The sequence below is a fragment of the Culex quinquefasciatus genome, chromosome 3 (assembly GCF_015732765.1).
Source record: "Culex quinquefasciatus strain JHB chromosome 3, VPISU_Cqui_1.0_pri_paternal, whole genome shotgun sequence".
NCBI classification, from domain to species: Eukaryota; Metazoa; Arthropoda; class Insecta; order Diptera; family Culicidae; genus Culex; species Culex quinquefasciatus.
In genome coordinates, this window is record NC_051863.1 from 65,514,178 (window position 1) to 65,528,137 (window position 13,960).

At 39.8% G+C, this 13,960-nt stretch overlaps 2 protein-coding genes across 3 annotated transcripts in view; both read right to left on the minus strand.

The window, feature by feature from the left end:
• Positions 1-2,624, minus strand: part of LOC6032564 (fatty-acid amide hydrolase 2-B) — a 37,435-nt gene extending 34,811 nt beyond the window's left edge. Inside the window, exon 1 of the mRNA XM_001843088.2 lies at positions 2,363-2,624. Within this exon, the coding sequence (XP_001843140.2) occupies positions 2,363-2,448 (86 nt within the window). The 5' untranslated portion in view covers positions 2,449-2,624. The remainder of the gene's footprint in view (positions 1-2,362) is intronic.
• A 6,733-nt stretch (positions 2,625-9,357) lies between these two features.
• Positions 9,358-10,308, minus strand: LOC6032563 (proteasome subunit beta type-3). Of its 2 annotated transcripts, none has more exons than XM_001843087.2 (2): positions 10,189-10,308; positions 9,358-10,127 (listed from the first exon to the last, which is right to left on the minus strand). In XM_001843087.2, exon 2 carries the CDS (start codon positions 10,116-10,118, stop codon positions 9,501-9,503), a length of 618 nt encoding a protein of 205 aa, XP_001843139.1. In that variant the 5' UTR covers positions 10,119-10,127; positions 10,189-10,308; the 3' UTR covers positions 9,358-9,500. The 2 variants fall into 2 exon arrangements, with proteins under 2 accessions (XP_001843139.1, XP_038121355.1); XM_038265427.1 differs by having other exon boundaries at positions 10,203-10,302.
• Positions 10,309-13,960: the final 3,652 nt, after the last annotated feature.

Consider the following 13,960-nt stretch of genomic DNA (forward strand, 5'->3'; position numbering starts at 1 on the left):
GAATGGCTGCATATGAAATGCATTGGAGAAATCGCGTCCGCACTGTGCGTCCGTACTGTCAAATTTTTTGCGGATGCGGCTGCGGCTGCGAATGCGGTATAATGTGAATACACCTTAATTCGACCACCTAGACTCACCTTCACGTATACACATCGACTTAGAATCATGTTCTGAGCAAATGTCTGTGTGGATGTGTGTAGGTGGGTGGACAGAAATTGTCACTCGATTATCTCCTGATTGACTTTACGGATTTTTACCATTCTGGTCTCATTTGATCCGTCTTGGGGTCCCATAAGTCTCTTTTTAAAATCAGCAAGTTTAGTTAAGTACTTCAAAAGTTATGCTAAAAAAATGATCTTGACTACATTTCAGAAGATTGTAAAAAGGGTGTTTTAGGTAAGAATGTTATACAATGGTATTGAAAAGACCTTTCCTACGAGCCCAAAACATTAAAGATCTGACAACCCTATCAAAAGTTGTTATTATTTGAGCAATTCCATTTCAATACTGGATTTTTTAGGTACTTTTTTCTCGACCCTCTCCGATTTCAATGAAACTTTGTAGACAAGTTATCTTACGCTTATATAAGCAATTTTTGTGTATATGGAGCCAGTTTCACTCGATAATGACATTTGAGAAGGGTGTAAGCGTTTTAAATATTTTTGTATTTCGTATTTTAAATATTGATGTATCTCGAAGCCGTTGAATCGTATCAAAAAGAGGTCAAAGACAAACTTGTAGAAAATTTGACGGGCTTTCTGAAAAAATACACTGAAAGAAAAACACACGCCAATTCTATGAGATTTTTTGATTTTTAAGTTTAATAGTCAAATTTGAAGGTGAGCCCACGATTTGTATTCGTTCAAAATTTTTGTGAAAATAGCCTAAGTTGTTACAAAAAGACTCACGAAAAATGCAGGATGGAGCAACTCTAATAAAAAAATACAAAAATCATTTACTTTAAGCGGTATACGCACTTCGGAAGGAACCCGTTAAGAAAAAAATCAAATGGACAGCAGGCGAGTCAGAGAGGGTGAAGAAAAGCCCCAAGAAATTGCTCCCTCTCCTTTGTTCTGCTGTTCGTAAAGCTGTTTCTTGACCCCTTTCCTTCCAATCTGCATACTAGCCTTTACTCACAAACGTTTGATCGTGTGTGTGAACTCCGTGTAAAGGGGGTGTCCAACTAAATTGTGACCCCGTTCGTTTGACAACAGTTGGTGTCAAACCATCGGGGTTTGAGTGTATTGTCCGAATCTTCCATGCGAACTATCATTGGATAGGTTTTTTTTTTATCAGACCTTGCCGATGAGCCAGAAAGATTGAAGGTCTGAAAACCCTATCAAAAGAAATGCGTAATAAAGTTGAATTGTGAAACGTGTCAAATGGAATGATGCTATTTTGACTGAATTTTTGACTTTATGAATGTGAGGAAGGCATCAATCACCTAAAGGTGGATTAAGTAATGTTTTTTAAAGCTTTGGATATGTTGAAAGTACAGCTTAGAAAAAAAATCTAGAGTAATAACAATTATATTTTGCAAACTGTTTACTAGCGATGGAAGAATTTTTATCAAAAGAAAATCTTTTGACGCTCATCAAGAGAAAAATCGGAAGGGAACTTGGCTCTCCTCTCTCAAGCACGAAAAATCGGTAAAAGGAAATTGGAAAATCATCACCGGGATTATTCAGCGGAAAATCGATTTCTCTACTTCACTTGCAGGTGTCATAGATGAAAAATGATTGTATACAACAAAATTGTTTATAATTGGTGCTAACAATGAGAATCACAAATAAAAATCAACTACACACCAAATTTTTATTTCATTGAAATTCGATTCAGTAATCTTGATTTTACCCCAAGAAATCGCTCGCTCTCCTTTGTTCTGCTGTTCGTAAGGGCAGGTATGCTCTTGGAAAGAAAGGGGGTAAAGAAACAGCTTTACGAACGGCAGGACAAAAGAGAGGGAACATTTTCTTGGGGCTTTTCTTCGCCCTCTCTGGCTTGCTTTCGCTACCGCTGCTGCCCATTTGATTTTTTTCTTGACCGGTTTCTTCCGAAGTGCATACCTTACCTAAAGCTGATTCATGACCCCTTTCCTTTGGAGCTGCGTATTGGCCCTTAATCAGATATTACCAACCCTGTTCCCGTATCAGAAATGTATGCGAGCATGGCCAAAGAGCGACATCTCCCCAAATCGATTAAGGGGGAAGCTACTCAACCACAGCATAACTTTAGACATTAGACTCGGATTCCCCTCGAAGGGAGGGGGTCAATCTTGCTTCAGAGACTGCGTATCGATTGCGTATCCCCGAAATTCACGACACCCTGTACGAGTTTCACAACGCTGTTTACTGGAACTTACACGTGGAACTCCCGCTTCACCAGCCGACATCCTTTGGAGAACATCTGCAGCAGCAGCTCGATGGCTACGAAAACGTAGGACAGCATTCTCCGCGGAAGGCGCCTATTTTCGTCCGCACCAGAAGTTCACACCTTCAGATCAATAAAGTGCCGCACACGCGATTGCATAAAGTTGGTGACGAAGTTGGACCGAAATTAGAAATGCAAAACGACTACACGTTTAACCAGCCCGAACGCTACGACGTAACTGAGTATCTAATGAAATGCCCGCTGGAGACATTCTGAACAACTTGTTTTGTTTTTAGCAGAGCGAGAGAGAGAGAGAGAGAGAGAGAGAGAGAGAGAGAGAGACTTTGCAGTTACGGTGAGTATACCGGTTTGACGACAACGTGTTGACGTTGGTCACCGGTTTATGGTCGTCGGCTCGGGTCTAACAGGTACCAGAGCTCGAAACGCAAATCTGTCATTGCGTTCAAAAGTTATGCGCACTTAAGGAATTTCGGTGGACATCAACACGTGACTCTACCCTATACATACAGTCGGAGAGTCGAAGTTCACTGCAGTCGTCGTTTTCGTCGTGGTCGTTTCTCGATTCCAAAGCGCAACTGGGTCATACTTCGTTATTGTTAGTTTTGTTTCTCTTTATGATTCTATTGGTAGTTGTTAAGGCCTGCAACACAAACACGCGCATTGTAAAAGCATTTCTCGCCTTCAAACGAGTACGTTTGCGGTGTTTCCTCCAAATCTGGTGTAGCTGCTAACCAGACCAGCAGACAGGCTGATAACTAACGAGGCGTCTCTTCTCTCTTTGCTGGCTCAGCTCGCGTTTGTTGAGAATATAGTGCGAGAAAATAAATCATTTCACGTTTGTATTCATTATCATGAATTTGTTTAGGTCACGATTGGTTGATTTTTACGTTGAATTATCGTTAACGGTTGACGATTCTCGAGATTTTCAATTTCCGGGACCCGGGAGTTTTTTTTACTTTGCCAATAGTCAATAATTTATTAAGAATAATATTAATTATGTTGTTTTTTTACTTGTCTACCTTTTCTTTGTCTGAAACTGCAAATACAAGATCGTTTCTTGAGCTTTTTGGACCTCAGTTTTGTAGTTTAAAATGTTTACGAATCTTAATTCACACTGAGAAATTTTTCAAAAGTTTCACAAACTTGTTGCATTAACTTGTTATTAGATTTTTGTGATGTAAAAAATACCTAATAATATTATATCCTGGTTTTTAAGCGAAGATGGCGTTTGAATGGTGAACGCCCGAAATGTCAAAATCGCGCAGTAGCACCAACATTAGAAAAAAATGTGGCTGTCATGCCATGGCACACTTGTTCCGTAAAGTTGGTACCACTGCGTGATTTTGACATTTCGGGCGTTCACCATTCGAACACCATCTTCGCTTAAAAACCTCGATAATTTCCCAGTACATATCGGGATTTTTGCAATATGATAAGTAACGACTCAAAAAAACAATTTAAAGTTGTTTCGTTTTCTTTGTCAACTGTAAATATTCATTGAAAAATAGTTATCAGGAAAATCCGAATGTTCACATGTGGTGGACCTTAACTTAACAAAGATTGTCAGAGTTTTTTTTATTATATAATTTAATAATGAGGTTGATGCGAAACACAAAATGACTTATTCACATTAAAAATCCTTGATACAGAGAAATTAACTTATTTAGTATTAAATAAAACTAGATTATGAGGATTGCAATGGTATGGAAATTATACTTATCTTTAAAAGGCTTTTTCCTCTTAGAAATAATAAAAAGAAACAATAAATGACTGCTAAGTATGCTTTAAGGTAAATTTTGGGGTCCACATTATTTTGGATTCTCTCATTTAAAGTTATTGGAATTATTGGATGTTAAATGGGAATTCCCGCTCGTCACTCTCTGATTGCCGTTTTAAAAGACAAAAAATCTTTTACAATTGTTTACAGTTTATTTTTAACATTCAAAATACAGTTATGTTCGCCACTTTTTAGTTTGACTTTGTCAGATCATCAAGATATAAAATTGAATAGGAAACAATGCTTTTAGGTTATTAATTTAATTTTATACGGCCAGTCCGACAAAAGCTTCCTGGAAGAAATTGCGCTTAGATTACGCCTCAAGTCCTTTCTTGTCAATGTTTATGATTGCAGTACATCCGATAAACCCCGAAATGGATTGTAAAAAAATAGAATGGTCAGGCCTACTGCGTTGAATTAATCGCTGAGACAGATTCAGCGAACGGATTACATTTTAAATACAAAATCAACAGGAATGGAATGAAGTGTGTACACTAGAGTGTAACAAAATTGACTTTTTGGCGAGCATTCAGGGGTTTGTTCCGGTGGGAATACTGAGCCCAAATCCCAAATATGAGCTTGATTGGACGTAACAGGAGCTGGCGCTCCGCCCTTCAATTTTAAATGGGATTTAACCCGTAAAAATACATTTTTTTTTTTCAAAAAATGTCACGTTTTGAGGCACTTTGGCCACCAATGCGTTTACCAAAAACATCACTGTTGTGTAGGCCAGATCCTTGCGCATCTTTTGGTATACACATAACTTTGAAGTTTGGAGCATCCTGGAGCTCGGTACAGACTTTCAAAGTTAGGCATTTTTTCGAAAAATCGGTCCGGCAAAAAAGATATGCGTTGCACCTTGCGACGCCCGAGATGCCATTTGATTTTGCTGGGGTCCATTTTTCGAAAAAATGACAAACTTTGAAGGTCTGTACGGTCTGTACCGATCTCCAGGGTGCTCCCAACTTCAATGTAATATGTATATACCAAAACATGCGCAAGGATCTGGCCTACACGCCAGTGATGTTTTTGGTAAACCAGGGGGATGCTAAAGACCGCCATCTTTGGTGATTGAGATTGATAACGCGCGCAAACTGTGCACAGTGAAAACAAAAATATTTCTTTTTTTAATAATTAAATTTTTGTTATAAGAATTACTGTAGTAAAAGTCAAATTACACAGTAGTTAAGTTAAACGTTTCATGTGATAAAAGTACAACTTTAAATGAGGTCATCGGCCCGATGTGTGCTTAATCATCCCATATTTAGAACTTTATTTTGCAAATAAATTGATAAAACTCACCTCACAAACATACACTAACTTTTAAACGTACATTGCGGTAAAATTTTACATAAAAACAATAATTACTTTATTTCCATTTTATGCCTGCCGTTTTTGTACTTTTTTTTACAGTGCGCAGTTGCTTTGTTTTGGTTCCGTAACGAACAGCTGTTCTTTTGTGCTGGAGCCGAAGTTGACATTTCCCTTTCGTTCTGGTGCCGAAGTTGACAGCTTGTGTTGGCTACGGGCGAGCTTCCTGTAGTGAGATATAGATGTCGCCCCCCTGTGGTAAACGCATTGGTGGCCAAAGTGCCTCAAAAAGTGACATTTTTGAAAAAAACTTAATTTTACGGGTTAAATCCCATTTAAAATTGAAGGGTGGAGCGCCAGCTCCTGTTACGTCCAATCAAGCTCATATTTGCACGCAGAAAAATGTTTTGTAGAATCAGCCTGTACGAGGTTTGAATCAACAAATTTTTTGTTGAATATAATCAACGCCGATTTTGCGTTGAAACAAACCTTGATTTTCTCAATTCCACAAAAGTCTTTTATTGTTTCGAAAAAGCTGCTTTGACACTCAGTCGCAAGCCAGCGACAAGTTAAGACGTGTTTTGCTCGTGTTGTCATCACGCGTGCTTGGAAGTTTTTGACGGATGGAGGTGGAGGAATCCTCTGAAGAGGAAGATTTTCGTCCCGTCCGCGGGAATCGGAAGCGGAAGAAGTCCAGTGAGGTCACTGAAATCGGCATCGAAGGAGAAAAAGTTGAGAAGACCCTGCTCAATAGCAACAAACTCAGCGCGCTTTCGGGCGACAAAAACAACAACAATGCCAGCCCAGCAGGAGGAGGAGACGCGGTTCCAGCACCCGGCCAGTCGGCAAGTAAACAAAAGCAACCACCTTTGGTAGTGAAGAACACCACGGATTTTTACAAGCTCGTGGCGATAGTGGAAGGTTGTAAATTTGGTTTCAATCCGATTTACAAACTAACCCGATTTGGAACCAAGGTGACCTGCTTCTCTGTCAAAGATTTTGACAAGTTGCAGGAGCTCCTCAAGAGGAAGAAAGTGGAATTCTACACCCACGAACGGCGGAGTGAACGAAATCATCGGGTAGTTCTTCGTGGTTTACCTGATGAACTGAAACCGGACGAGGTCAAGTACCTGCTGAAGAGGGATCTCAAGCTAGACGCGCTGGAGGTGCATGCCATCAAGCGGAAGGAAAAGTCCACCGTGGACGAAATTCCGTACATTGTGGTCTTCCCCAAGGGATACACCAATCTGAAGAAGCTCTCTGCAATGAAAGTTGTGGCAAAAACTATCATCCGGTGGGAGGCCTACCGGAACAAGCGGCCGAACGTGACCCAGTGCAGGAACTGCTTGAAGCTGGGTCATGGAACCAGGAACTGTCACCTGAAAGGGAGGTGCAACAACTGTGGGGACGAGTGCAAAGTCCAAGAAGCCGAGCCGAAGCGGTGTGCCAACTGCTCTGGAGCCCACGAAGCCACGGACCGCAGCTGTCCTAAGCGTGCGGACTTCATCCGGTGGCGCCAGCAGGCGTCGAAACCGAAACCGCCGGCAAGGAAGGCGGAGAAGCAGAGTCCACCAGTTCCGGCGTTCACGCCGGCGGAGTTCCCTCCGTTGCCGGGTGCAGTCCCGGACGGAACATCGAAGGATCGCCCTCGCCCCGCAGGAAAATGCCAAGGAAGCAGTGGCTCTCGAGACGGTGGAGCCACGAAGGAGAAAGCCGGGGAGGTTCAAGACCTGTAAGACCCGCTTGGATCAAGTAACCCTGGTCAGTTACATGATCTCCAAGTATGGAGTTTAAGGAGTTGGTTTTTTTTTGTTATGTATAAGTTATTTAACGATCCTCGGTCCCAACCTGGTCACAGCACCAAAAATGACCTAATAAAAATAAGTTATGAATAAAAAAAAAGCTGCTTTGACGTTTTGCGTTGATTCAACAAAAATGTTCAAATCAACAAAACGTTTTGTTGATTCAAATATGCTTTATTTTTCTGCGTGTGGGATTTGGGCTCAGTATGTCCACCGGAACAAACCCCTGAATGCCCGCCAAAAAGTCATTTTTGTTACATCCTAGTGTACACTCAACCCCCGGTGGCTGGTCACTTTTTCGTTTGATACTTTTTTAGTTTGTACCCCGTTGGTTGGTCAAAGTCAAACTAAAAAGTGACGAACTGTCACTTTTTACACTGTGCTCACGTACACTATGAGCTCCGTGTAAAAGAAGTGTCAAACTAAAAAGTGACCCCGTTCGTTTGACAACAGTTGGTGTCAAACCAGCGGGGTTTGACACTACAATAGCGTACCATACCAAACCGTTTACTTAGTTGTTTATATGATAAAAATTGATGAAAATTATGAAAATTTATTGATTTAAAGTGTTATTTCGAGCATAGACTAATTATTAGTCTATGTTTCGAGTCTCTAAAGGCATATTCTTATATTTAGAGCGAGTTGTGGCGCTATAACCACGGCAAATAGTGTCCAGGGCATTCGTGGAAATACAATGTCCCATCCCAGAGGGTCCCGGAGTACCAAACCTTCTTAGCATGGTGCTCCCAACGAATACTACCAAAATCTCGGAGCGTATGGTGGTGTGTCCCCACGCTTCTTCCTCCCCTGTCGATTCAGAATTGTGTTGTTGTTCGAACACTCTGTGCTCAAACTCAAACCCAATTACGAGTCATCTCTGCGATACGGCTTTACGCAGTAGGCCTGGCCGCTTTAACGCTTGTGTTGTTTCAATGCATTTCGGTGCAATGGCGCACTACAAATGTTAATAAATGACAAGAAGAATGCTAGGCGTCATCTAACCTAAGGCACTCTCCAGGATCCCTTCGAAAGATTGGCTGCGCTAGGGTCTGATTAGATTAGATTAGATTAGATCTAAAGGCATATTCTTATAGATAGATTCTTATAGACTCGAAATATTTAACACCTTTCCCTAATATTTGACATCATCAATAAAAAGCTTCCCATTTTAAATACAATTACAATTGTCCATCGATTAAATCTCAATTCCATCGATTGTGAGCGACTTTTGTAAGGGAATATCCAAGAAATTTGTTGGGGTCGTTAGGTCAGTCCAGGTGTAGGAGCCATCTCCCTGGAGAAGGTTTAAACCTGATTCGGTAGAGTCGCTAGTCGTCTAAGTCGTCTGTTGAACTCACAACCAAAAGGTCGTCAGTTTGAATCAGTGGATAGGAGCTGTGGTGTCGATTGCCTCACCGTTTCAAGCCTTCAGACACTTGATTTTGAGTTGGAATCTTGCAATCTCGTAGAGCGAAACATTTGATTAGTTTTTGGATAGTGAAGTATAAACTGTCGTACTATTTTTGTTTTAATTTAATTGATTGGTATGCATATTTCCTCATGTTGGGCAATCTTTTAAGCCTTTTCTGGAAACTTTTTGAATTTTAAAATTGTATTGAATTTTACTTAAGTTACGGTTTAAAATTGTTGACGTCAAGGTTGACGTTTTCAGATTTTCAAACATTGAGTCACAATTCGATCAATCTTATTTGACCTAGACAAAATCTAGTATCCTCGAAGAATGCTACGTCATTTGTGGATAGCGCCTTCTTTGTTTTGAGACTGTATGTGCTCTGCTTTTGGCAAACCCACAAGGCGTAATAAGAGCTGAGAATCCAGGGTTCTGATTGCCCCTATTTGTATGCAAACAACACAGTTTTATGTTCTAGGAGGGGAAGTTTAAATTTAGAAAGCTTCTTGTCAATGTGCTTGAAAGTTGTTTAATCATAGTGCAAAACTGTGCGTATATTTAGGCGCAATAAAATACGTTTAATGAACAGCTCAAAACGGATTTTAATTCAAAGATGTTTTTACTTCAGTACCTAGTACAAAAAGTAAAGCAAATAAAAACACAACTTCCAGTTCTTAAAGTAATTTATTGAGTTGGATAAATTTGTTAATACGAAAAGAACAACACCGTTTCCCATTCGTTTTCCGGCTTGATTCCAAATTTCTCCCCCTCCGGACACATCCAAATTCTCCACTTTGCAGCCTCCACCCTAATCCATACGCGTCTTCAGCTTCTTCACCGTGAGCTTCTCCTTCTCGATGATGTAAACGGTGGCGCCCCAACCGGAGATGGCGTCCCGGTCGAACGCGTTCACCAGCGCCTGCGAGATGACCTCGAACAACGCCGTCGGTTCCAGGTCCGGCTTCCACAGCGTTTCGCACATACCGTACAGCTGCTCGGCACAGGTTCCGGCCACGACAAAGTCGTTCGGCTTGTTCGGACATCCGATCAGGTCCATGTTGCAGATGAACGGCTCGTACGACTTGGGGTCCAGCCCGGCGATGACCGGCTCGATAAAGTACGGCCCGAAGCGCTTCTCGTACAGAAAGTTGGACAGCATGGCCGCGAACCGTTCCGGCGTCATCTGGCGGTTCTCGCGCACCTCGTACAGGTTCTTGCGGAACAGCAACCGCTGGTGCACCGTCAGGATGTCCGTCTGGAGGCCGACCAGCCCCAGATACATGTGCGGGTTGATCTCGAAGATCTTCTCGAAGTCGGTCGCGATCGTCTGGGCCTGGACGCCGAACCGATGGTCGGTGGCAATTGCCACGCAGTTTTTGCCCTTCATCGCGACCACGCAGCCACCGTTGTACGCTAGGATGGACATTTTGAAGTTCTAAAATAAAAAGAACCGAAATTAGCACTATTAATCACTTATTTCGCGCAAAAAAACTAACAAAATTTGATTTACTGAACGGTGTGTGAGGTTAACAACTGTTTACTTGCAACTTTTACCGAGAGTGATGATGCCCGGCAATGACAGAACAGTTTTTTGACATGTTTGACAGTTGCATCTCCCTGTGACTGAAAGTGTTTGGTTGCGATGCAGCGAGGGGGTGATTCACAAAAGAAGATGGCTAACCCAGTCTGAGCAATTTGACGATAATCGGGCAAAAGACGGTTTGAGATTTGACAAAAATGGAATCTGATACGAGCCGATAACGCAGTTCAGATCTCCGAGAGATTTGCTTTACTTCTCCAGGTTTTTTTTGAAAAAGGTCCAATAAACCAAATTTCCAGTTTTTGCTTTTTACGTGTTTTTCAAACCGCCTTGAGTCAGGGGTATTAAAAAACACCCAAAAAGCAAAAACTGAAAATTTGGTTTATTGGACCTTCTAAAAAAAAAAATCCAGACTTGATGGCATTAATTGCTTTCAAAAAGTGTTTTCGTCTGGTTCAGCTCAGTTGGATATTATGTTTGCTGAAATGACTATACTATTTTCCTTAAACGAGGAATAGTTGTCTTCCCCCTGAAATATCGTTGCATTTTCGGACATTGGCTTGAACAAATTAATTATTCTCACAATTTACCAACATTTTATAGACAATACCTCAGGGAATGAAATCAAAAATATTTCGATGCCCGTAGTTCAGAAGATTCTAAAGTTTTTGTAAAGTTAGCACCATTATAGGCAAACATCAAACATGTTTGTCCTTGACTTGATACATATTTTAACTAACAAGTTTTCGTTCCCCACTTAAAACAACAAATCTGGAGTTTTTTTAATGTCCAATAAACCAAATTTCCAGTTTCAGGGGTATTAAAAACACTTAAAAAGCATAAACTGAAAATTTGGTTTATTGGACCTTTAAAAAAAACTCCAGAAATTACAAACTAAGGACTGAACGAAAATAAAACAATGGTTTACAATAAAGCGGTGATTTTTATTAAAATTTACGTCGGATTGGGAGATTTTTTTTGGGGAATATGGGACGTAATGTTAAGGGATATCCTTTGTTTGCTCTGTTTGAGATTTCGTTCATTCATACAAATTTAACTTGCTTTAAATGTTATTGATAGTTGTATTGACGTTCTTTGTCTGCAAAAGTTTTCGTATTTCAACTATTTTACACAAAGTTCAAAGAGGGTTCTTAACATTGCATTCCAGAGTTCTTGTAGTTAACCTTCTGGAAACATCTAAAGCTATTTTCAGTCTTGGTGCTGCTTCTAAATGAAGCACCGGATTCGAGTGGTAAAAATGACAGTTCTCCCATAAGACTGCTTGCAACGCGGCTCTACTTTGTTCTAGCTGTTTTATTTTCAAATAAAACTGAAACAGACCACCCGCAACGCGGAGTTGCAGTTTTATTTTTCGAGCAGTACAGTCATCCCACATATTCGGAACGGTTTCCAGATCGGCCAATGTACAAAAAATCATAGCAAATCGATAATTGAACTTAATGATTCGCTTTTTCCTTCATTTGAAAGCTTTTCTTGCGATCTTTCGAATGCTGTATCAAACATCTGCAAATTTTAACTTTTATATGAAGTTTTTGAAGAATTACTTTGACCCTTGAAATCCACAAATTCAGAACACTTTTTTCTTACGAATGTAAACAAACTTTGGATCTCTCCAGGAGTACATATTTATTACCAAATAATTTCTTCACACACTGAAACCAATGAAACTCAAGCTTAGTGATGTTTTATACATGGTTTGATAACTTTTTTTCGTGAAAATATCAGTTAAATTCTGGTGTTCCACAATTGTGGGAGGCACAATAACATCCCACAATTATGAAACAGGCCATTTGGAGGCAGTGTTTTGCTGTTCTGGACAAAATAGTCTTGGAATGAAGTTTTTGTTCAAAAAGTATTACTTTTACTAGTGATATAGCAAGATAATGTCCAAATAAAGGTTCTAAAAATAGTAGGGTCGACAGAAAAGCTACTTTTGGCATGCTTTTGACAAATTATCATAAAAGTGTTCCGAATTTGTGGGTGTTCCAAATATGTGGGATGACTGTATTTTGAAACCGGAATAAAACTGCTCGACGAGTTTGTTTCAAAAGTGAGACGATTTGGACTGGAATAGAACTCAGTTACTACAAAAATCAGATATATAGAGATATTCACGTATTCTTACACACACACTATGATGCTGTGTTGATAATCATACGCACACAATTAAAAGCATTTTTTTGAAACAACATTTAGATCCAAGGCTGTACAGTAGTTGTTCGGTAACTGGGCTGAGAACGTAGCCCAGTCACCGAATGCTGCTCGTTAACTGGGCTGAACAAAAAATAACGAGGGGACCACCGATGCATAATATTATCCAGATGAAATATAAAAATAAAAGTTACTCAAATTTATTTACAATGCTTACTTTTCATATTTCTTTAATTGTAACTTGAAATTAAACAAAAATTTGAAAAAAGTTTTTTTATTTATTGAATATGATTTTTGTATCCATTAACCCCTCGGTCATTTTGGTTTGTTTTGGTTTTTTGACGTTTGTCTGCTTTTTAACTGGGCTACGGCCCAGTTATCGAGCGCCCAGTTAAAAAGCAGCCCAGTTAAACAACACCCAGTTACCGAACAGCTACTGTATATCATAGGTACTCGCTAGGTAGAAAGCCATGATTTAGATCAGCGCGTTACGAGCACCGTGTTCTAGTTTCATTTCCGCCAGTTCTAAAAATTGAAAATTGCTCGCAATTTGAAACAATTATAAAACTTCGCGCTGCAGACAGTCTAAGGAATACATTATGGAAAAAAAACAAAAACTGCTCGAATGAAAGTGCTCCATTGTTAATGCAGTTCATCTTGCGAAACCAAATAAAAACAAATTAAAACTTAAAGGTATCGTCCTTTTTGTGCCATCTTGTGACACGTCTTCTGTAAAATAGATAGAACTTGTCAAGATATCACACATGTGACGATATATAAATAGAAAAAAACATCATCCTCGATGGTTTGACAACAATGGAGCACTTCCATTCGAGCATTTTTTGCTCAAAAACTGCTCGACTATGGGAACTCAATGGAGCACTTCCATTCGAGCAGTTTTTGCTTTTTTCTACAATGTATTTCTTATGGAGCGAACTGTCAAAAACTGCTCGACTGCGGGTGCTCCATTGCTGTCGAACCACCGCGGGGTTTTCGTGTAATCAGGATTTAGGATGGGTTTGAAATAAAAGTCAATTACTGTTCGATTGGGTTTTCAACTAAAGTCTGTTTTATTTTTTTCCAATTGATTAAAACTAATCGATAAATAATTTAGATGTGAAGCATTCCGTAAAATAAGCCTTTTGCTGCTGCACAAAATTCAGCGGCCATGGCCTATTAGATATAATAGATTTCGTTTGTTTAATACTTTTTTTCTTAGCTGATTTATCTTACACAGTTAGTTTATGTCTCATTTTTATCGCTTTCATACACAGTTTTGTAGTTTTTCCCTCTACATTTTGACATGTAATATAGTTTTCTGTAACCTTGCTGGCATTGAGTGAGTCCCATTTAATATTTCTGTGTTTGTTTGCGGCTTTTGACTGTTTGATAATTGTTTGAAACGAAGCGGACAGCGTTTTGTTTTAGCTAGTTTATGTGTGTGTATATATTCAGTATATAGATATTAGTGTGTTTTTGCTTTAGAATCGACTTTCACCTCTTCTCTAGTCGACTTCATTACCAAGTTATAAGAGCATTCCGACTACGATATATAG